Source organism: Somniosus microcephalus, chromosome 22, assembly GCF_052327205.1.
Source record: "Somniosus microcephalus isolate GS21.2 chromosome 22, FLI_Smic_1.0, whole genome shotgun sequence".
Classification (NCBI taxonomy): Eukaryota; Metazoa; Chordata; class Chondrichthyes; order Squaliformes; family Somniosidae; genus Somniosus; species Somniosus microcephalus.
The window spans coordinates 44,450,849-44,472,704 of record NC_141008.1 but is presented as its reverse complement, the minus strand read 5'-3'; the positions used below and the strand labels follow the sequence as shown (position 1 = coordinate 44,472,704).

At 43.8% G+C, this 21,856-nt stretch overlaps 1 protein-coding gene across 12 annotated transcripts in view; it reads right to left on the bottom strand.

The window, feature by feature from the left end:
- The window catches only part of ncor1 (nuclear receptor corepressor 1), a 372,353-nt gene that overhangs the window by 161,058 nt on the left and 189,439 nt on the right, over nucleotides 1–21,856 (bottom strand). For 10 of the 12 annotated variants that reach the window (XM_085964552.1, XM_085964550.1, XM_085964555.1 and 7 more), the window contains exon 14: nucleotides 12,496–12,597. The exons of 1 other annotated variant lie outside the window; for it this stretch is intronic. In XM_085964552.1, the coding sequence (XP_085820678.1) occupies nucleotides 12,496–12,597 (102 nt within the window). Of the gene's footprint in view, nucleotides 1–8,511; nucleotides 8,791–12,495; nucleotides 12,598–21,856 lie in introns of those variants that run through there. One more of the 12 variants, XM_085964562.1, reaches the window with a different exon arrangement.

Below are 21,856 nucleotides of genomic sequence, written 5' to 3'. Positions count from 1 at the left end.
CCTGAAAGGTCTGGCTCTAATTTTTAGGCTACGTCCCCTAGTCCTAGACTCCCCAACCAGCGGAAATATTTTCTCTCTATCTGCCCCATCAGTTCCCCCTTAATATCTTGAAAACTTTGATTAAATCACCCCATAATCTTCTGAAGTCCAAGGAATACAACCCTAGTTTGTGTAATCTCTCCTCCTAATTTAACCCTTGGGGTCTAGACATCATTCTGGTAAACCTACGCTGCACTCCCTCCAAGGCCAATATATCCTTCCTACGGTGTGGTGCCCAGAACTGCTCACAGTACTCCAGGTGTGGTCTAACCAGGGCTTTGTATAACTGCAGCATAACTTCTACCCCCTTGTACTCCAGTCCTCTAGATATAAAGGCCAGCATTCCATTAGCCTTTTTGATTATTTTTTGTACCTGTCCATGACATTTTAATGATCTATATACGTGGACCCCCAAGTCTCTTTGGACTTCCACTGCATCTAGCTTTTCACCATTTAGAAAGTACAGGAAACTTTCGATTAACCGGCACCTAAATAACCAGAAATGTCGGTTAACCGGCAAAATTCAGGAGGAGGTTCAGGTAACTTTTATTACTTGCCTTCCTCCATGTGTTGCTGTGTAAGGGTGTGGCTGCAGCTGTTGCTAAGCTACAGAGACGCTTGCAACTTGTGGCCATTGTTTTGAACCTGTTGCTAAGCAACAGAGTTTGTTGCTTTATACGGAGCTCTCAGCTCCGTATCTTTTACTATAGCTTTCGGTTATCCGGGATTTTTGATGAACCGTCACCATGTCGGTCCCGTCCGTGCCGGATAAAAAAAAGTTTCCTGTACTCTGTTCTATCCTTTTTGGGTCCAAAGTGGGTGACCTCACACTTGCCTATACTGAAATCCATTTGCCACAGCTTTGACCAATCACTTAATCTATTAATATCTCTGTAATTTTATGCTGCCATCTAAACTGCTTACAATGCTGCCTATCTTTGTGTCATCAGCAAACTTGGATATGTGGCTTTCTATCCCATCTTCTAACTCGTTAATAAATACAATGAATAGTTGAGGCTGAAACCCATAACCTTCTGACTCAGAGGCGAGAGTGCTACCCACTGAGCCACAGCTGATACCTTATCACAAAGAAGCCAAAAAGTTAGTAAACCATTACGGATCATTTACAGGCAGAAACATTAATGACTAGCAGGTCAGAATTGGCAGAAGTCCAAATGTTGTTGTCTTTGCAGCAGAAAACAGGGTATTTGTTGGGCTCCAGATAAACACTGGCTGACTTGAATCTCTTATTCAAACATAGTTTATTGGTGGCCCATTAGGCACAGTAATTGAGGAAGGTGCCCCGACAGCGTGCTCCATCCAGGGGGAAGAAAGTAACCATTTGTTCCAACTGTAATGTGTAGAGTCTGGGCCCAAGTTGCCTGTGTTGAGAGGGCGTGTACCACATAGCAGGAGATTAATTAGATTCAATGAGAGCAAATCCAGGAGGAGCTGGACTGCAAGTCCCAAAAAACATGAGACTGATTTAGATTCCAAGGTTATACTGGCCGAAAGAGTCCCCTTGACCATTCCACAAATTCTCTTTTCTAGTGCTTTGCCCCTCAGAGAACTTGATCTCAGATGCTGTGGCAGAAACATTCACTATACAACTTAGAGAAAACCTGCACATGAAACATATGCAGACAGTGAACAGAACAAAATTTAGGAGCTTTGCAGGTATTGCAGAGACAACAATCCAGGCAATCTCTACTTTTATTGATCTGAACTCATTGACAAGTGAAAATGTTCTATAAATACCTCTGGCAAGCACACCTTCCTATCAAGAACAATTGGAGTGGAACAAGCCCGTACAACCTACCAAAGGAGCTAAATTAGTAAGTGGTAGCAGGAACTTAACATAGGAACATAAGAAATAGGAGCAGGAGTAGGTCATTCGGCCCCTCGAGCCTGCTCCGCCATTCAATAAGATCATGGCTGATCTTCTACCTCAACGCCACTTTCCTGCACTATCCCCATATCCCTTGATTCCCTTAATATCCAATGATTCCCTTAATATCAGTGTTTAAAACTACGTGACAAAGCTCACACCTTGCTATCTCCTCAGTCCTCTGCCTCAATGCCCAATTAGATGGGAACATCCTTAAGACCTTTATTCAGGCAGATAGCAAAGAGAATTAAAAAATCAGAGAACCATGTAGGCAAACCTACACATTTTGAACAGAACAAAGCCCCCTCAAATAAATACATTAGGCACGATTTGAATCACCTCGCATTCACTTGTCAGGATAGTTACGAGACGAACAATCTACAAGTGTGAATGTGAAAAATTATCCCAAGTTACCCTCACATTCTGGACGTTACCGTAGTTCTCAATTTAAGAATCGGCTTAAATTTAAACCCACTTCATTGCATTACTGTGGCCCTTCACCAAGTGTCACTGATACAGGTGAGGTAAGGGTTCTAATCCAACAGAGACAATGAGTAAGGATTTCAATAGCGGCAGGCAACTAAAGAATTTCCCCATCTACTTACAAACGCCTGCCTCAGGCGATTATCTTAAAATAAATCAGCTTCAAAAATTGAGAAAGATTTGAGATTTTCAGCCTGCCCACGTGCTGTGTCCTTTGTCACTGAGGTTACTCTCCTCAACCCTTCTCCTAATCTAGTACCGTTAGAGGTAATGGGAGAGATTCACCTAGAAACTACGTCAATATACGCATAGAATGATAAACGCACATATGGAGTTCATACACTTGTGCAATTTTTCATTTAAATTAATCAAAACCGTGCAGTGGAGGTCTGCATGGTAAAAACAGATCTTAGATCAGGTCACAATTTAAGAATCTGCCAAAGTTTATAAATAGACACGAGTACCAATACACTTGAGCACTGAGCTAGAATACGGCACTGGTTCTCACCATAAATAATTTATCACAGTTGATCAGAGGGAGACAGATAGCCATGGACAACTTACAATAGGAGCAGTACTGACCTCACTACAGTATTAAGATTGTGGTTTCAATTCCTTACAAGTGATAACTACCCACTTGGATAAAGCACAGGTTCAATCACTACAAACACTATGCGCTTAGCGTAAGCGAGGGCAAGACACATACATTATTTAATGGGTGAAACTTACATAGCAGTTAATATTAATCTAAATTCAATAAAGGGAGGGATAAAAATACTGAAGTCTCAAAATGTTTACTCTATAATGCTGTGAAGGCACCAAATAGAGTTCTTGCAGAACTGCAACCCCTTCTCGAGACTACATCGCCTCAAAGTATTGATCCCCCCCGACCAAGGGACCAAGCAGCAATTTGTAAAACTCTGACTAATTGATTCCTATTAATGTTCAAAAGTTGAAAATTGTAAAATGTGTTCCCTTTGCTGCATGGATTTATATTCATTGCAAATTCGACACCAACCTCCTCTTCTTTCTACCCGATTGCTATCCAATGTCTCTGGTTGGAAAGGCCAAGTAGGTGGATTTTGGGTGATGATAGCATCAGCTTAGATGTGATGCCCACAGTGTCAAACAGCTGCTACTTGTCTGCAGTTACACAAGTAGAATGGCCACCTGCACATGGTAATGCAGGGTGGGTGAAGCTCACTGAAATACACTCCAGGAAAACCAATGCCTCAGGAGAGCAGTGGAGGACTTTGGTGGTATTTAAAAGAAATAAAGTACACACAATGTAAGCTCGAGATTTTTCTCGATGCTGTAAAAGCACCATTATTGTCAGAGGAACTGGAACCTCGTGAAACGAGGATTGACTAAATAACCAGACAGCCAAACACCACTGATCTATGAAGCCTCATCGTTCAGTTCCAAATTCTTATTTATCTCAATTCAGCAATGATGACGACCAATCAAATTGACTAACAGAAGCAGTGGCAGTGTTGGAGTAACGGAATTAGTTCAGAAACACTTTGTTGCTTGTTAAACCAACTGCTCCAAATAAAGCATCAACAGACAAATAGAGGCAGTCTGAAAGGTTAAAGCGACACACTATACAATTAAGGAGGGAGCGTTCAGATTGACCAGAATGATACCAGGGCTAAAAGGGTTAAACTATGAGGACAGTTTGCACAGACTGGGCTTGTACTCCCTCGAGTATAGAAGATTAAGGGGTGATCTAATCGAGGTGTTTAAGAGGATTAAAGGTGTTGATAGGGTAGAGAGAGAGAAACTATTTCCTCTGTTGGGAAGTCCAGAACAAGGGGGCATAACCTTAAAATTAGAGCCAGGCCATTCAGAGGTGATGTCAAGAAGCACTTCTTCACACAATGATTAGTGGAAATCTAGAACTCTCCCCCCCCAAATCTGTTGAGGCTGGGGGTCAATTGAAAATTTCAAAACAGATAGATTTTTGTTAGGCAAGGGTATTAAGGGCTACAGAAAGAAGGCGGACAGATGGAGTTAAGATACAGATCAGCCACGACTTATTTGAATGGCAGAACAGGCTCAATGGGCTGAATGGCCCCCTGTTTCTATGTTCCTAGATTTTTGGTGGGGTCAATGCAACCCGAGTATGTACCTGGTTTATACGTCATATATTGTCCAAGTTACACACCTGGTTTGAAGCAGATTATACAAGTCAGACTGGTGTAAGATTCTGTGGTAAGTACTTAGTGGTTATGAAAGCAGGCAAAAAGAAAATGCTGGAAATACACAAAAGGTTCAGCAGCATCTGCACTGAAAAGACAAGTTAACATTTCTGGTATAACCGTTCATCAAACTCAGTCTGATGAATGATTGTTGAAAAGCAAACTTGTATTTTTCTCCTTCCTGAAGCTGAGGGCCTGCTGTATATTTGCAGCATTTATTTTTGTTTCAGGTTTCTAACAATTGACCCAGCATCAACAATTTTGATTTTGCTGCATCTCCCTCGGAGCCCTTGGCAAGAACCTTTCCTCCTAGTTCAAACCGCCTTGAAGTTGTAAAAGAATGCGGCCAGTTCTTGCAAACCCCTCAGTTCTCTGCAAAAGTATCGGAATTACTCTACACAGTTCTCCGTACCAATCCAGAGCAGCTAAACCCATTGCCAGGAGGGTGTTGCTGCAGTCTAAGCTCCCCAGGGCCACGCAGGCCCAGGCTCCATGGATATGTCAGTTCCTATTAAAGTCAATGGAGTACGTGCATGAGTGACCCTGGAGGGCAGCGCAGACACAAATACCAGTTTCCATAGGCTAAAAATAATACGATAAAACAACAGTGTTTCGTGCACAATATTAGCTGTGTCTGTGTATGTTTTCATCACGTGCTTGGTGGGAGCAGGAGGTGAAGTATCTTGAACATAAAGTCCGTTCCCCATCCCCCGCCAGACTCCTTTAATCTGCTAGAATCTAACCTGCTCCAAGCAAACAGAAGCAATCCTATTATTTTAAACATCAACTTTCCAATTAATAACTGCAGTTTACAGTGGGGTAGCACACAGAGCAATGGGTATAAAGCTGGGTACTTGAGGGGTATGTAATTGTACAAATATCCCCCCAAAAGTTAACAAGCAGCTCCAGGTGTATCCTACATAGGAAGGGGCTGAGCTCCAGCTGGCTCATGGGTAGACTCTCTGCACACATCACTCTCTGGGAAATGGAAGAAACTACAGCTACATCCACAGTTATTATGCAGTGGGATTACTGATGTACAGAAACTAGAAATGTGCTATATAAATGTAAGTTCTTTTCTTTCTTTATTCAGAGTATGGAGGATGTTTGGGGTTTTAACTGCTCCCCTGTCCCTCACCAAGAGTTACTTCAACCCAGGAGTCATGGCTGTGGGGGTACAGTATTTACTCTACTCCCATTACACTGCTCTTTCCCTGTACTCCAATATTTCTCTCCCTCAAGTAGTTATCCAATTCTCTTAAACAGTGGTTTCAATGCCAACTTGTGGTAAAGCATTCCATCTCATGTTCACCTCTAAATTTCAATGACAAACAATCTCTGAAAACAGTAAAAATAACTATAACCTTCACCTGCAGTCTCTGAAGATTATTGAGACTGACTTCAGTAAGAGCAGGACATTTGCTGTATGTTTGGCAAGTGTACACACTGCCAATCAGGAGTGGGTTTTGCTGAGGTGCGCAACCTTACCGCCACTTTGCCTGTCCACAGGTCTCTAGATTCAGTGCAGGGCGCGGGAGGCCACCTCTGGCAACGCTCTGTGACTGGACAGATGTCTGAGGCGGGGCACTTTACTGCTAGGAAGTATTACATCAACTGGAGAAATGGAAAATGGTGGCCGGGTGTAAAAGACAGGCAGCCTGGGACTGTCGCTGGGAAGCAGCTGATGAGGAAGTGTGTGCAAGATACTGATCACTCTGCAGAGTTCTCCCCTCCCAGTGTAAGACACGGACCAATCAGCAGAGCTCAGCCTTGTCCCATGTGCTCCAGTGAGATACCATAGAAACATAGAAGATAGGAGCAGGAGTAGGCCATTTGGCCCCTCGAGCCTGCTCCGCCATTTAATGAGATCATGGCTGATCATCCAAATTCAGTACCCTGTCCCTGCCTTCTCCCCATACCCCTTGATCCCCTTAGCCTTAAGAAATATATCTAACTCCTTCTTGAATATATTTATTGAATTGGCCTCAACTGTTGTCTGTGGTAGAGAATTCCACAGGTTCACCACTCTCTGGGTGAAGAAATTCCTCATCTCAGTCCTAAATGGCTTACCCCTTATCCTTAGACTGTGACCCCTGGTTCTGGATGCCCCCGCCATCAGGAACATCCTTCCTGCATCTAGTCTGTCTAGTCCTGTTAGAATTTTATAAGTTTCAATGAGATCCCCTCTCATTCTTCTAAACTCCAGCGAGTATAAGCCTAATCGGCCCAATCTCTCTTCATACGTCATTCCTGCCATCCCAGGTATCAGTCTGGTGAATCTTCGCTGCACTCCCTCCATGGCAAGAACATCCTTCCTCAGATAAGGCGACCAAAACTGCACACAATACTCAAGGTGTGGTCTCGCCAAGGCCCTGTACAACTGCAGCAAGACATCCTTGTTCCTGTACTCGAACCCTCTCGCTACGAAGGCCAACATACCATTTGCCTTCTTAACCGCTGCTGCCTTCTTACCTTCAGCGACTGGTGCACAAGGACACCCAGGTCTCGTTGCACTTCCCCATTTCACAATCTATTGCCGTTCAGATAATAATCTGCCTTCCTGTTTTTGCCACCGAAGTGGATGACCTCGCATTTATCCACATTATACTGCATCTGCCGTGCATCCGCCCAATCGCCCAACCTGTCCAAATCGTACTGGAGTTTCTCTGCATCCTCCGTCCTTTCTCTGCATACCGTGCTCTCGCTACTCTTTAATGCTGTTTTCAGCAGAGAGAAGTTGATGTTAGAGCCCAATATTTTAAACAGCTCAATTCTACACATGATGCTTTCCTCAGAGCATCTCTTTTTTACAACATTCAAACTTGACAAATGCACAATTTTCAGCGTACCTTTTTTTGATTGTTATATGGGACTGTGAAGGGCTGGGCAGACTGATACAGGAGCAATGGAGCTGCAAGTACACCTGGTGATTTGAATGCGTTTACCATTACAAAGGGTCCAGGATACTCTCCCACACGCCCTACAACAGGTTCTAATTGTATTTTAAACACGAGGCAGCCTCAAATCTCTTGGTAACATTATCTGAAATGCACCTTTAGGGACTGATCTCAGCATCGGCCTGAATATGATCAAGCCAGTGTGGGTCTGGATCATAAACCAACGGCCAGAGTAAATAATTAATACCCTTTGCAGCCACAATCAACCCTCTGAGGATTAGAGTATAGACCTCACTGTAAAAGTTCAAACATTCCAACATGCGTAACACTCTATCTAATCTGACCGTGCCGGATATTAAGCAGCTCATATTACAGTTTCTATCTGAAGATTTATGAAGTGAATAAAGGAAGCAGCATTTGAAAGTGGTGGGAGACATACGGTCCTGAAAAGGTTAACAGGAATGTATGGATATGCACACAGTTTGGTTTTCTAGTTACAATTGACTGCTTCCTGACTGCAGTAGCCTGGCCAGGCTGCACAGGTCACGAACAGACTGTGTCTCTCTAACTGCACAAAACTTGCAACTGTGCAAACTTCTCCCTTTCCCATGAGGCATTTCCGTTCTGCTGTCAGTTTGCCAATTGCTGAATCTTCACAGCCTCCAACAAATACCAGAACTGGCACGACGGCGACAGGCTTCAGTTCAAGGGATCATGAGGGTCAAAACACAGAACTCTGGGATATTAAAGTCCACCACACACTCAATGTGCAGCTCTCAGCTACAGTCTGACCTTGATTTCCTGTGTTTTGAGAAGCTCTTTTACTCTGCTCACTTCCCCCTCCCAATCCGCTCGTATTATCTTGCTCAGACAACATCCACTCTAGTTAAAAACGGCTTAAGCTGGAACTAATGCAGTAATTCGCTTGACAAGCAGACAACCCTTCAGCAGAGGGGGAATGTGGGCTGCCAGCAGCCTGAGGAAACCCCAGCCAGCAACGTACCTGAATCTTCATCTGCTATAGAGAGCTCTGTGCCGTCCACCCAACTTACGAAGTGGGTGTCAGGCTGACGCCTACCCTCTCCACAACACAGACAAGCTTGAGCCTGCAGAAAGGCAGCGGCGTCACTGAGCTCCTTAGACCAGCTGTTTGACCTGTCACTGCACATATTCCAGGAAACTGTATCATCCTGCTGCACAAGCTAGCCTGAGGAGCGTCTCTGTCTCACATGCACGCTCTAATCTGCAGGGTCAGACAAGGTAATCCCACAGAGCCTGCATCATTGGTCCTTACAGCAGCACATCAAGTAGATTGAGTGGATCACTGGACTATACCATTGCAGTTACAAAAAGGAGGGGGAGCAACGCTCAGGCAGGCAACGAACCAAACCTTGATCCTTACAGAAAAGCTGCCAGGCAGCACCACCCCTGCTGCATCGCCCTGTCCAGTCACATTATCTGCACTGACATCAGTCCGATTACGGCTCTGTTGTAACACAACGCTGGAATCTCTCTCAGAAGTAGTTGCCAAATGGGCCAAATGCAACTTTTTTTTTAAAGCTCATCTGAATACAATTTCAGAGCAGTTTGCAGCTGAAACCCTCAAGCAGTGTACTGTTAACCATTTAGAAACTGGCTCAATACCCTCAGCAAGTTGCAGCCAGTTATTTTAATAATGCAAATAGGGCTGGTTTAATTCCTGAAACTACAAGAAATTAAAATGAGCAGCATAAAGACTGTCTGAAAACTGTTGTATCTGCATTAAATCAGATTCGCTCTGATACCGGAGAACAATCTAGAACCCCACACCTTGGATCCAGAGCTGGGAATCTTTCCTGACACAGTGGATTCCACATCTCTTTACCATCACTTCAGTAGATTCTCCCACCTCTTTTTATTTTCCCTCCCCTTTTCTCCTCTCTTGACAGTAGGGACGACCTGGAATACTGTTCCATGGGTGCTCACTGTCCTCACTCGTGGCCGTTCTACACATGCATGTCTCGACCGAGAATACAGTTCCATGGGTCCTCGTTGCCCTCACTTGTGGCTGTTCTACTGTGCGTGTCACCAGGTTATTCGCCCGCAGAATATAGCACAGCTGTACCGGATTCCCATCCTCACTCAACAGCCACACACACACACACCCAAGCAGGAGTCATTAAAAGTGCGCAGGAGCCCCCAGTGTTGAACAGGCTAACCAGTGTTGAACATTTTCATGCACACGCCCCTTTATCATTCCGCAACACAAATCAGGGCTGGAGCTCTCAGTACATCGGCAAAAGTCTCCACAAACTGCTCCACACAGAGTGTGAGGCTGTGGAATTCACTTCCAGGGTTAGTGGTCGAGCCAGAAACTACGTCAACATTTAAGATTAGATTGGACAGGTGGCTGGAGCAAAAGTGGAGAAAGAGATACGGGGATAGGGCGAGTAAATGTGATTAGAACTATTTGCTTGCAAGGAGGGTACGGTAAATGCTGACACAGACTTGTTGGGCCAAATGGCCTGTTTTCCTGTTGAAACCTCTATGTATTTCTAAACTCAGCATCAAAAAATGACTCTTCTTCCAGTTGAATGGCTCACAATTAATGTTTCTAATTCTATTTTCTAATCCAGTCCATTGAATTCCAACAGACTGGGTTACTCACCATTCACAACCATTACAAACATTAATGCAACCTCCAGGTGGGCTGCATTTGCCCCCCTCACTGTAACAAAGTTTCACCTGGGGTCAAGGTGACAGTTAGCATGGAAGGCTGACCAATCCCAAAAGGGCAGCAACGGGGTCAAATTGCACAGAATTCCTTATCCAAGTGGGGTTTTCCTGCTTAGCATGCAACACAGCCTCACACCCCTTTCTCTCACTCTTAGAGTAACCAATATTTTCTCTTTGTTGTTCAATTTCTTGGTCATCCTTTGCTGGTTTTTAGAACCCTCCCAATCGTCAGGCTTACTACTTTTTGGCAACATTGTAAGCTTTGTCTTTTAATCTAATATTACCCTCAATCTGGTCGCCATATTATAAAAAGGATATAGAGGCACAGGAGAGGGTGCAGAGAAGATTTACAAAGATGATACCAGAAATGCAAGGGTATACATATCAGGAAAGAATGAACAGGCTGGGTCTGAGGGGTGACCTAATTGAGGTCTTTAAAATTATGAAAGGTTTTGATAGTGTGTGAATAGAGAGAGAGTGTTTCCACTTGTGGGGAAGAGCATAACTAGAGGCCATCAATATAAGATAGTCACCAAGAAATCCAATAGGGAATTCAGAAGAAACTTCTTTACCCAGAGAGTGGTGAGAATGTGGAACTCGCTACCACATGAAGTGGTTGAAGTGAATAGTATAGATGCATTTAAGGGGAGGCTAGACAGGCATATGAGGGAGAAGGGAATAGAGGGTTATGCTGATAGATTTAGATGAGGAAAGACGGGAGGAGGCTCGAGTGGAGCATAAACGCCGGCATGGACTGGTTGGGCCGAATGGCCTGTTTCTGGGCTGTATATCCTATGCAATCCTATGTAATCAACTTCTCCAATGGAGTTTTTAATTTCTCAAGGGAATGCATCTTCATCGAGAATTATGAATTAGACTGCCATCTTGGAGTGAGAGAAACTATTTCCCAGCTATTTTCTTCCCCTTTCACTGGGCTCCTTTTACAAGCATCAATTCCAACCAAAAGGGTGGCCAGGACCCATCACTGCCCCTCTGATACTAGCCCAACCCCATCACTGCCCCTCTGAAACCAGCCCAAGGACATGTCCCTGCCTCCAGTTTACGTCCTTCTTGTGAGCAGGTGGCCTCCTGTTGGTTGATGATCATTGTTGATCGCAGGAAGTCGACACATGGCAGACTGTGGCCTGTGAGCCAGCGCTCTGTGGCATCACTGTTAGCTTGCTCTACTTCAATAAATGAATAAGCATGTGAGAGAGATCCTGGCCCACATATACCTGCACTTCTCAATTAGATAATAAATCCTATAGACCCAAAAGATAAGTGCTCATTACCCACAGCAAGTCAGATACACAGCAGCATTCTGGTTAAGCAGTTTAATTATATTCCATTGAGAACCATGGGGATAATGCTGCAAATGTTACTTTACAGTAAGTGTAAAAGATAAACCATATCTTAACATTTAAGCTAAACTGTAAAGAATAAAAACACCTATTAAAAAGTTTCCAACTTAATAAAATCATACAGCACAGGAGGCAACCATTTGGCCCATTGTGCCTGTGCCGGCTCTTTAAAGAGCTGTCCAATTAGTCCCACTCCCCTGCTCTTCACCCATAACCCTGCAAATTTTACCCTCATGTCCCTTGGGCGTCACGGTGACTGGGACATTTACACTACTGACACCGGGCGTCACGGTGACTGGGACATTTACACTCCTGACACCGGGCGTCACGGTGACTGGGACATTTACACTACTGACACCGGGCGTCACGGTGACTGGGACATTTACACTACTGACACCGGGCGTCACGGTGACTGGGACATTTACACTACTGACACCGGGCGTCACGGTGACTGGGACATTTACACTACTGACACCGGGCGTCACGGTGACTGGGACATTTACACTGCTGACACCGGGCGTCACGGTGACTGGGACATTTACACTGCTGACACCGGGTGTCACGGTGACTGGGACATTTACACTACTGACACCGGGCGTCACGGTGACTGGGACATTTACACTACTGACACCGGGCGTCACGGTGACTGGGACATTTACACTACTGACACCGTGTGTCACGGTGACTGGGACATTTACACTACTGACACCGGGTGTCACGGTGACTGGGACACTTACACTACTGACACCGGGTGTCACGGTGACTGGGACACTTACACTATTGATGTCGTTATTTAAAGTAGTCGGTTTCCCCAGCGGCTGCTCGCAGTCCACTAATCCAGTTTGTAAAGTTCGTCCTTTATCCAGCTCTTGCTCCCGTTCTTTTAAAGTCACTATTCCGCCGTTTCTTACCGTATTCCTCCCTCTGCGGCGGCCGTAGTTCCTCCTCACAAGATTCTTGTAGTTCTCATTTTTCTTGGTCAAATAATAATACAGAACACAGTCTGCTACACACTGAGGAAATAGAACAAGGGCATATTAGGACAATGTGTGCCTATGGTAAAGCATTTATATTACTTTATGTACTGCTGCATAAGATCTGTAATTTCAATGCACTCAAAAGACATTAACCACATCATGAACAGACACTTCACCATAGTTTCTCCACATCCAGCAGCTCTGGTTTGGAGAGATCCTCGTTGACAGAGCTACAAGCCAGTGGGATTAGTTTTGGACTGTTCTAGCGAAAAGCCAGTACAGAAAAGATGGGCCCAATGGCCACCTTCTGTGCTGTAAACCTCTATGGCTCTAACATGAAGCCCTATAAACCTTCATCTCAACCAGCTCATCCCTGCACACAGATTAGTGGTGACTTCAGCCATGGAACCCAGTTAGCACTTTCTCTGGGTTTGACCAGATCATAGAATGATACAGCGCAGTAGAAGGCCATTTGGCCCATCGTGCCTGTGCCAGCTCTTTCCCCATAGTCCTGCAAATTTACCCCTTCAAGTATTTATCCAATTCCCTTTTGAAAGTTATTATTGAATCTGCTTCCACTGCCCTTTCAGGCAGCGCATTCCAGATCACAACAACTCGCCGCGTAAAAAACTCTCTCATGTTGCCCCTGGTGCTTTTGCCAATGACCTTAAATAATTCAGGTTGACACTTCAATGTAAGACTGAGGGAGTGCTGCATTGTTGCAAACATCATCCTTTGGATGAAATGCTAAATCGAGGACCTTCTGCCTGCTCATACAAGATTCCACGGCACTTTTCCAGAGCAGTGAGTTCCACCTGTGAACTGGCCAACATTTATTCCTCACCCAAAAAACAGGCCGACTCATTATGTTTCATTTGCTGTTTGTGGGACCTTGCTGTGTACAAACTAGCTGCTGCATTTGCCTACATTACAGTGACTACGCGTCAAAAGTAATCTATTGGCTGTGATGGATGTGAAAGGCACTATATAGAGGATTGGTTAAAGGACAGAAAACAGAGAGTAGGGATAAACGGATCTTTTTCAGGTTGGCAGGCTGTAACTAGTGGGGTGCCGCAAGGATCAGTGTTGGGGCCCCAGCTATTTACAATCTATATTGATGACCTAGATGAAGGGACTGAGTGTAATGTATCCAAGTTTGCTGATGATACAAAGCTAGGTGGGAAAGTAAGCTGTGAGGAGAACACAAAGAATCTGCAAAGGGATATAGATAGACTAAGTGAGTGGGTAGTAAGGTGGCAAATAGAGTATAATGTAGGGCCATGAAGTTATTCACTTTGATAGGAAGAATAGAAAAACAAAATATTTTTTAAATGGCGAGAAACTTTTACATGTTGGTGTTCAGAGAGATTTAGGTGTCCTCGTGCCAGAAACACAGAAAGCTAGCATGCAGGTACAACAAGCAATAAGGAAGGCAAATGGCATGTTGGCCTTTATTGCAAGGGGGTTGGAGTATAAGAGTAAGTAAGTCTTGTTACAATTGTACAAGGCCTTGGTGAGACCACCAGATTGTGTAGAATGGGCCTATACTCTGGAGTTTAGAAGAATGAGAGATGATCTCATTGAAACATACAAGATTCTGAAGGGGATTGACAGGGTAGAGCTGAGAGGTTGTTTCCCCTGGCTGGAGTGTCTAGAACTAGGGGGCACAGTCTCAGGATAAGGGGTAGGCCACTTAAGGCCGAGATGAGGAGAAATTTCTTCACTCAGAGGGTTGTGAATCTTTGGAATTCTCTGACTCAGAGGGCTGTGAATACCGAGTCTTTGAGTATATTCAAGGCTGAGATATAGTTTTTTGGACTCATGGGGAATCATGGATATGGAGATCGGGCGGGAAAGTGGAGTTGAGGTCGATGATCAGCCATGATCTTATTGAATGGCAGAGCAGGCTCGAGGGGCCGTATGGCCTACTCCTGCTCTTATTTAAATGCAAGCTCATTCTTCCTTTCCTCACCACAGCCCATGGATCTTTTATTTGCTAAACACATCCTGTGACCATATCTAGGGATGAAGCACAAAAACCTTAACTGCCATGGAGACGGAAGGATTCCATTATTATGTTTCCTGGTGGCAAAGTCCACTTGTTTTGCTAAATGCTTTCCTTGTTCATGGCACGTTCTGCAGACAGTGCTGAGCAGAAAGTATGGCGTGGTTCTGGTGGTTCTTATGCACCACACTGCAGTGCTGTCCAACCAGATATTCATTGATTTATTGCAGACTTGTTCTTTGATGCCAAGTGCATCTAACTGTCTGAGCCCATGCCCCTTAGGCTCCAGCTCCCTGACATAAGCATCTAAATGCTAGCAAGACAAAAAAAAATGGTGGGAGCTTTCAGCAGCAATTGGCACAGCACATTTGTCTTGGGACTACCATTTTAAGAGTACTTGCCTCTTGGTTGAGCTCTGTAACGGAGAGTGCCTCAGGGCCCATTGCACGAGAAGTTTTAATTGGAACAGCTTCATGAGGAGTACTGCTTGCACCTGGTGCTTGCTACCTCTAAGTGTGAAGCACTCGAGCTGCATGATCAGGAAGCATTCTTCTGCTAGTGAGACTATGCAGCAGCCTGTAACTGAGTACCTATCAAAGAGAGATCCTACACCGGCCACAGAGGAGATTTTACCCATTCTAACCCATGATTTCCCCTGTTCTGATGATTGCCTATGCATGTATTTGTGGAGCATGAACAAAGAAGAATGGAAGATTATTAGGAGAGGAAGACTTTGCCCAAATTGCGATCTAAACCAGGTTGATAGCAGGATGCTGTGATTAGTATCTGTAACAAATCCTGACCAGACAGTTAGCTTATACTTTACATCATAACTAAGCTGCATTCAACACACACACACACGCACCTGTAAGTAAATTGCTGTAAGCTCAGGAATGTTGACATCCTGTGGCTCGATCTGTACAGGGAGTTGGTGCAGGAATGCCAGCACAATGCCCACTCTGCAGCGTTGAAACCATTTGCTCTTTATCATCTCTTTCATCCTCCTTCTCTCTTTCCATTTCAAGGATTTTTTTTTATATACTCGGTTCTACTCTCTTTCATAGGATTCTCAAGATTCACCATCAACTGCCAGATTCTTGCCTGGCTTTTGATTCAAGTGTGTTGGTATGAGGGCTATGCATTATGTGGTGCATGTACATTTTTAAAACATCTTCCCTCTTCCCCTCCATACTGAAAAAATAATCACTTTGGTAAAAGTGACTCTGTACAGTTACAGTGCAATCCATAACCCTAACTTTGAAGGAAGAGGAGTCAATTGTTCTTTCAATAAATTTCAGTCCCCAACCTCCCATCAGTGCATTATTTTCAGGCAGATGCTGGAAGCTAAACTAGGTTTAACTCAAAATGTTTTTTCTCTCTTTTATTATTTAAATACAAACAGTGGTGACGGCATCATCAGGTGCAGATGGGGGACTGATCCAAACAGTACAAGGGAACTGAAGGAATTTATGAGAATCTGAATTAGATCCTGGCATTGCCCCATCTCCAATCAATAGCTTAATTCAGTATTACATATTCTCACAACTGTATCACAACAACAACTTGTATTTATATAGCGCCTTTAATGTAGTAAAACGTCCCAAGGCGCTGCACAGGAGTATTTTAAGACAAAAAAAAAATTGACACCGATCCACATAAGGATAAATTAGGGCAGGTGACCAAAAGTTTGGTCAAAGAGGTAGGTTTTAAGGAGCGTCTTAAAGGAGGAAAGAGAGGTAGCGAGGTGGACAGGTTTAGGCAGGGAATTCCACAGCTTAGGGCCTAGACAACAGAAGGTACGGCCACCAAAGGTTGAGTGATTATAATCAGGGATCCTCAAGAGAGCAGAATTAGAGGAGTGCAGATATCTCGGCGGGGGGGGGAGGTTGTGGGACTGAAGGAGATTAGGGATAGGAAGGGCGAGGCCATGGAGGGATTTGAAAAAAAATGAGAATTTTGAAATCGAGGCGCTGCTTAACCGGGAGCCAATGTAGGTCAGCAAGCACAGGGGTGATGGGCGAACGGGACTTGGTGCGAGTTAGGACACGGGCAGCTGAGTTTTGGATGACCTCAAGTTTAAGTAGGGTGGAATGTGGGAGGCCGGCCAGGAGTGCGTTGGAATAGTCAAGTCTAGAGGTAACAAAGGCATGGATGAGGATGAGGCACAGGAATACTATACTCCCTCAATAAAATATAAAATCTCATCAAGACGATGCTAAGGTGATAATTCTTTTTGCAAATCATTTACTGGTGAAATGTAATCACCGTACTAGAGATCTATAGAGAATTAAAGCCTCTCAAATACAGACCGCTGCATTCCACTCTGGCGATCCCATCTGCCTCACAAGTTGGCACTGTTCCGACGAGTCAAATCAATCAAAGCACACAACAGAGAAAACTGCGGACTCCACTTTACACCTCATTTACTTTTAAACTTTTCAGGAAAAAGGAAAATACAAGGGGATTGGAATTAAACCATCAACTGCAGGCACTCAACACCTTGGCAACTGGTCCAAGCTCGAGATGGCAAATGGGTGAGATGGTGGATGGGCAGAAGCTGAGGTGTGGGATGAGGTGCAGATAATCCGGGTGCAAGGTGATAAGTTAGGGGGTGGGCAGTACGAGCAAACCGTCCATCCCACCAGCATCACTAAGCTTCACAACTACTGTTTCTATTTTACAAAAATTACTTATTTCAGAAATTCAATCTAAAGTTGACAGTACCATAATTAGGAGGAACAGTAGAGTCAGAGAAGGTAGCCTAGAGATTACAGAACGAGTTGGACAATATGTAAGTGAAAAGAACAATGGCCGATCAAATGTGGACAAGTGCAAAATACTGCACATAGGAAGGAAAAGTGGGCGACACTGAGTTCAACTAGTTAAGGATGAAGTTGAGAGACTGAGGAATCTTAGTGGAGCGATGCTCACCATCTCCAACCAATGCAGGGCAGCATGCAACAAAGCCAAGAACATTGAACTACGCAGTCTGAACAGCAAAATACAATTCAGAAAAAGTTGTAATCAAACTGCAGAGAACTCTGAAATAACAACAGAAAATGCTGTGCTATTGTATTGTAGAGAACTCTGGTCAGACCACAACTTGAGCAGAGCGTCCAATTCTGGTTACTGTGACACAAGGAAATATACTAGTGCTGGAGGTGGTGCAGAGAAGGCGGCTGAGCTCATTTCAAAGGTCTCAGTTATGAGGCAAGACTTGAGAAACTTGAGGCTTTTAAGCCTGGAAAGGAGGCGCCCAAGAGGTGATCTTATAGAGGGATAGAAGATCGTAAGTGGTATGGAAAAGGTTAATCTGAAAAATTACTTTAAACTAAATTGCAAGAGTAAAACAAAAGGACTCCGATTTAAACCACTAAAAAGGTAAATTTAGGACCATCAGGAAGTTCTTCATGCAAAGAGTAAGCAAAACATGGAATGTGCTCCCAGATACAGAACTGGAGGTGAAATCCTTGGAATCATTTAAGAAACAATTGATGCGGCAATGAGGGTACTTTAGGGTCTTTCTGGATGGATGAATTAAGATGGGCCAAATGGTGGCCTTCATCTATAATTATCCTGTGATCAGTGACAAGACACCATTTGTCACAGAAGGCACCAAAGGCCACCACCCCACCCTTTGTTACGATGCTCATGCATTCATCTAAATAGCGGCAAAGCTCACCCAACCGTGAATCTCTCACTGTCAGCTCCTGGGCAGTCAACTGTGGCACTGATCAAGCACCAATGCTCGTTATCTGCATCCTCGTTTGTATTGTTGGCCACCCAGTGCTGTTGTTAATAACCTTTTCAAATCTTTTCAAATTATTGCCAGTGCCATTTAGGCGTATACTAGTGGGTGTGTGCACCTGAGTTAGGATGAGCAGGGGTAGAAGGAGGGGGACAGGCTTTGGCAGTCAGTTCCTGTGATTTGACTGCCTGCTCAAATTGTTACATATAAAAACCCATCGTCTGTACCAGACACAGGCACGATGCAAGGAGATACCATGAGAAGGACTAGATATTTTTGTTTTCCTGACAGTGGCTGTTTTTTGTTTTACTGATAGTTGAAAAACAAACGCAAGGGAAGAGTAGAGTAACAGTCAGAAATTGTGCTTTAGGCACTACATATAGAGGGAAAACTAAAAGACATAAAGTGATTAAACCAGGAGAGAGAAATAAGGAAGTGAGAAAAACATTAGAGCCGAAGGACAGGCTAGGGTGTGTGGCCCAAATAAGCGTTCTTTATACAAACGCATGAAGTATAATAAGGAATAAATTGAATGAACTGCAGGCGCAAATTCAAATTGGAGAGTATGACATAGTAGCCACTACTGAAACATGGCTGCAAGACGGTCAGGACTGGGAACTAAATATACCAGGTTATAAGGTCTACAGGAAAGATAGGGAAAATAGCAGAGGGGGAGAAGTAGCCTTAGTAATTAAGGATGAAATCACTCCAATGATGAGAGAGGATATAACGAGAGGTAAGCAGGCAATGGAGACTTTAAGGGTAGAATTAAGAAATAGGAAAGGATTTAAGACTGTAGTGGGAGTTGTGTATAGGCCTCCTGGTAGTAGCTGTGAAGTGCTAGATTGTATAAATGCAGAGATTAGACAAGCATGTAGCAAAGGCAGAGTGCTTTTAATGGGGGATTTTAACTTTCATATAGATTGAGATAAGCAGACTAGCGCCTGTCAGAAAGGTAGTGAATTTCGAGTGTGTCCGAGATAGTTTGTACAACAATATGTCTTAGAGGCAACAAGGGGGCAAGCCATATTAGACTTAGTAATGAGTAATGAGACAGATTTAGTTAACAGCCTAATTGTGCGTGAACATTTATCCAATAGCAATCATAACATGATCGAGTTCAACGTAGCGTTTGAAAGGGAGAAACATGAAACAGCTATGAAGATTCTAGATTGGGGTACAGTCGACTTAAAAGGGATGAGACAGAGACTGACCACAGTAAACTGGGCAAATCTGTTAACGGGTAAAACAACAGATGATCAGTGGGAGATGTTCAAAAAAGAATTTAAGGTGATACAGAACCAGTTTTATACCCGAGGGACAAGAGCTCTACTTGCTGAAAAAAACAGCCATGGACGACTGAAGAGGTCAGGGACAGCATAAAGCTCAATGAAAAAGCACACAAAAATGCAAAAAATAGCACAGATCCTGGCAAATGGGAAAGATACAAAGAACAGCAAAGGGTCACAAAACAGATAATAAGAGCGACAAAAAGGGAGTATGAAAGGAAACTTGCAAGGGATATCAAAATCAACACAACATTTTTTACAGTTATATTAGGAAAAAGAGGATTGTCAGGAGCAATGTTGGCCCCTTAAAAGCTGAAAGCGGTGATATTATCAATGATAAGAAGGAAATAGCAGACATGTTGAATAATTACTTTGCGTCAGTATTTACAGTAGAGGAAGAGGATAGCATGCCAGAAATCCCAAGGAAACTAAATCAGGGACAGGGCCTCAATAAAATTAATGTAAGTAAAATAACAGTAATGAAGAAAATAATGACACTAAAGAATTACAGATCCCCCGGACTAGATGGTTTCCATCCCAGGGCTTTACAGGAAGTAGGTGAATACATTGCAGATGCCCTAACTATGATCTTCCAAAGTTCTCTTGATTCAGGAACCATTCCTTTAGATTGGAAAATTGCGCATGTCACTCTGCTATTTAAAAATGGTGAGAGAGGGAAGCCAGGGAATTCTAGACCAGTTAGCCTAACATCTGTTGTCGGGAAAATGATAGTCTATAATTAAGGATAGGGTGACTGAACACCTCAAAAATTTTCAGTTGATTAGAGAGAACCAGCATGGATTTCATGCCTGACAAACCTGATTGAATTTTTTGAAGAGGTGACTAAAGTAGTGGATAGGGGAATGTCTATGGATGTTATTTATATGGACGTCCAAAAGGCATTTGATAAAGTCCCACACAGAGACTGTTAACTAAGGTAGAAGCCCACGGAATTGAGGGCAAATTATTGACCTGGTTAGGAAATTGGCGAAGCGGCAGGAGACAGGCAGTAGGGATAATGGGTAGGTACTCAAATTGGCAGGATGTGATTCGTGGTGCCCTGCAGGGATCTGTGTTGGGGCCTCAACTAGTCACAGTATTTATTAATGACTTAGATGATGGCATAGAAAGTCATATATTCAAATTTGCCAACGACACAAAGATAGGCGGCAGTGTAGGCAGTGTAGATAGAAGCATAAAATTACAGAGGGATATCGACAGATTAAGTGAATGGGCAAAACTGTGGCAAATGGATTTCAATGTAAACAAATGTGAGGTCATCCACTTTGGGCCTAAAAAGGATAGAAGAGGGTACTTTCTAAATGGTGAAAGGCTAAAAACAGTGGAGGTCCAAAGAGACTTGGGGGTCCAGGTACATAGATCATTAAAATGTCTTGAACAGGTCCAGAAAATAATCAAAAAGGCTAATGGGATGCTGGCCTTTATATCTGGAGGACTAGAATACAAGGGGGTAGAAGTTATGCTCCAGCTATACAAAACTCTGGCTATGATTCTATGACCACACCTGGAGTACTGTGAGCAATTCTGGGCACCACACCGTAGGAAGGATATATTGGCCTTGGAGGGAGTGCAGCGTAGGCTTACCAAATGATACCTGAATTTCAAGAGTCAAGTTACGAGGAGATTTTACACAAATTAAGGTTGTATTCCCTAGAACTTAGAAGGTTAAGGGGTGATCTGATCGAGGTTTTCAAGATATTAAGGGGAACTGATGGGGTAGAGAGAAACTATTTCTGCTGTTAGGGAGTCTAGGACTAGGGGGCATGGTCTAAAAATTAGAGCCAGACCTTTCAGGAGTGAAATTAGCAAACACTTCTACACACAAAGGGTAGAAGATGGTTGGAACTCTCTTCCACAAACAGCAATTGATGCTAGATCAATTGTTAATTTTAAATCAGAGATTGATAGCTTTCTGTTAACCAAAGGTATTAAGGGATATGGGGCAAAAGGCGGGTATATGGAGTTAGGGTACAGATCAGCCACGATCTCATTGAATGGCGGAGCAGGCTCGAGGGGCTGAATGGCCTCCTCCTGTTCCTATGACTCAATCAATTCAACCCTACACCGTGCACCACAGGTTGGGGGGCAGTTGATGTGTGCATCACTTGCAATACTGCACAATCTCAGGCCTTGAATTCCAGCTGGACAGGAGGGACACCAACCCCAGCCTCCATTATAAAACACTTTGTCATTTCCCATCACCTGAATCCAAGTGAAATACTGTGCACCAAT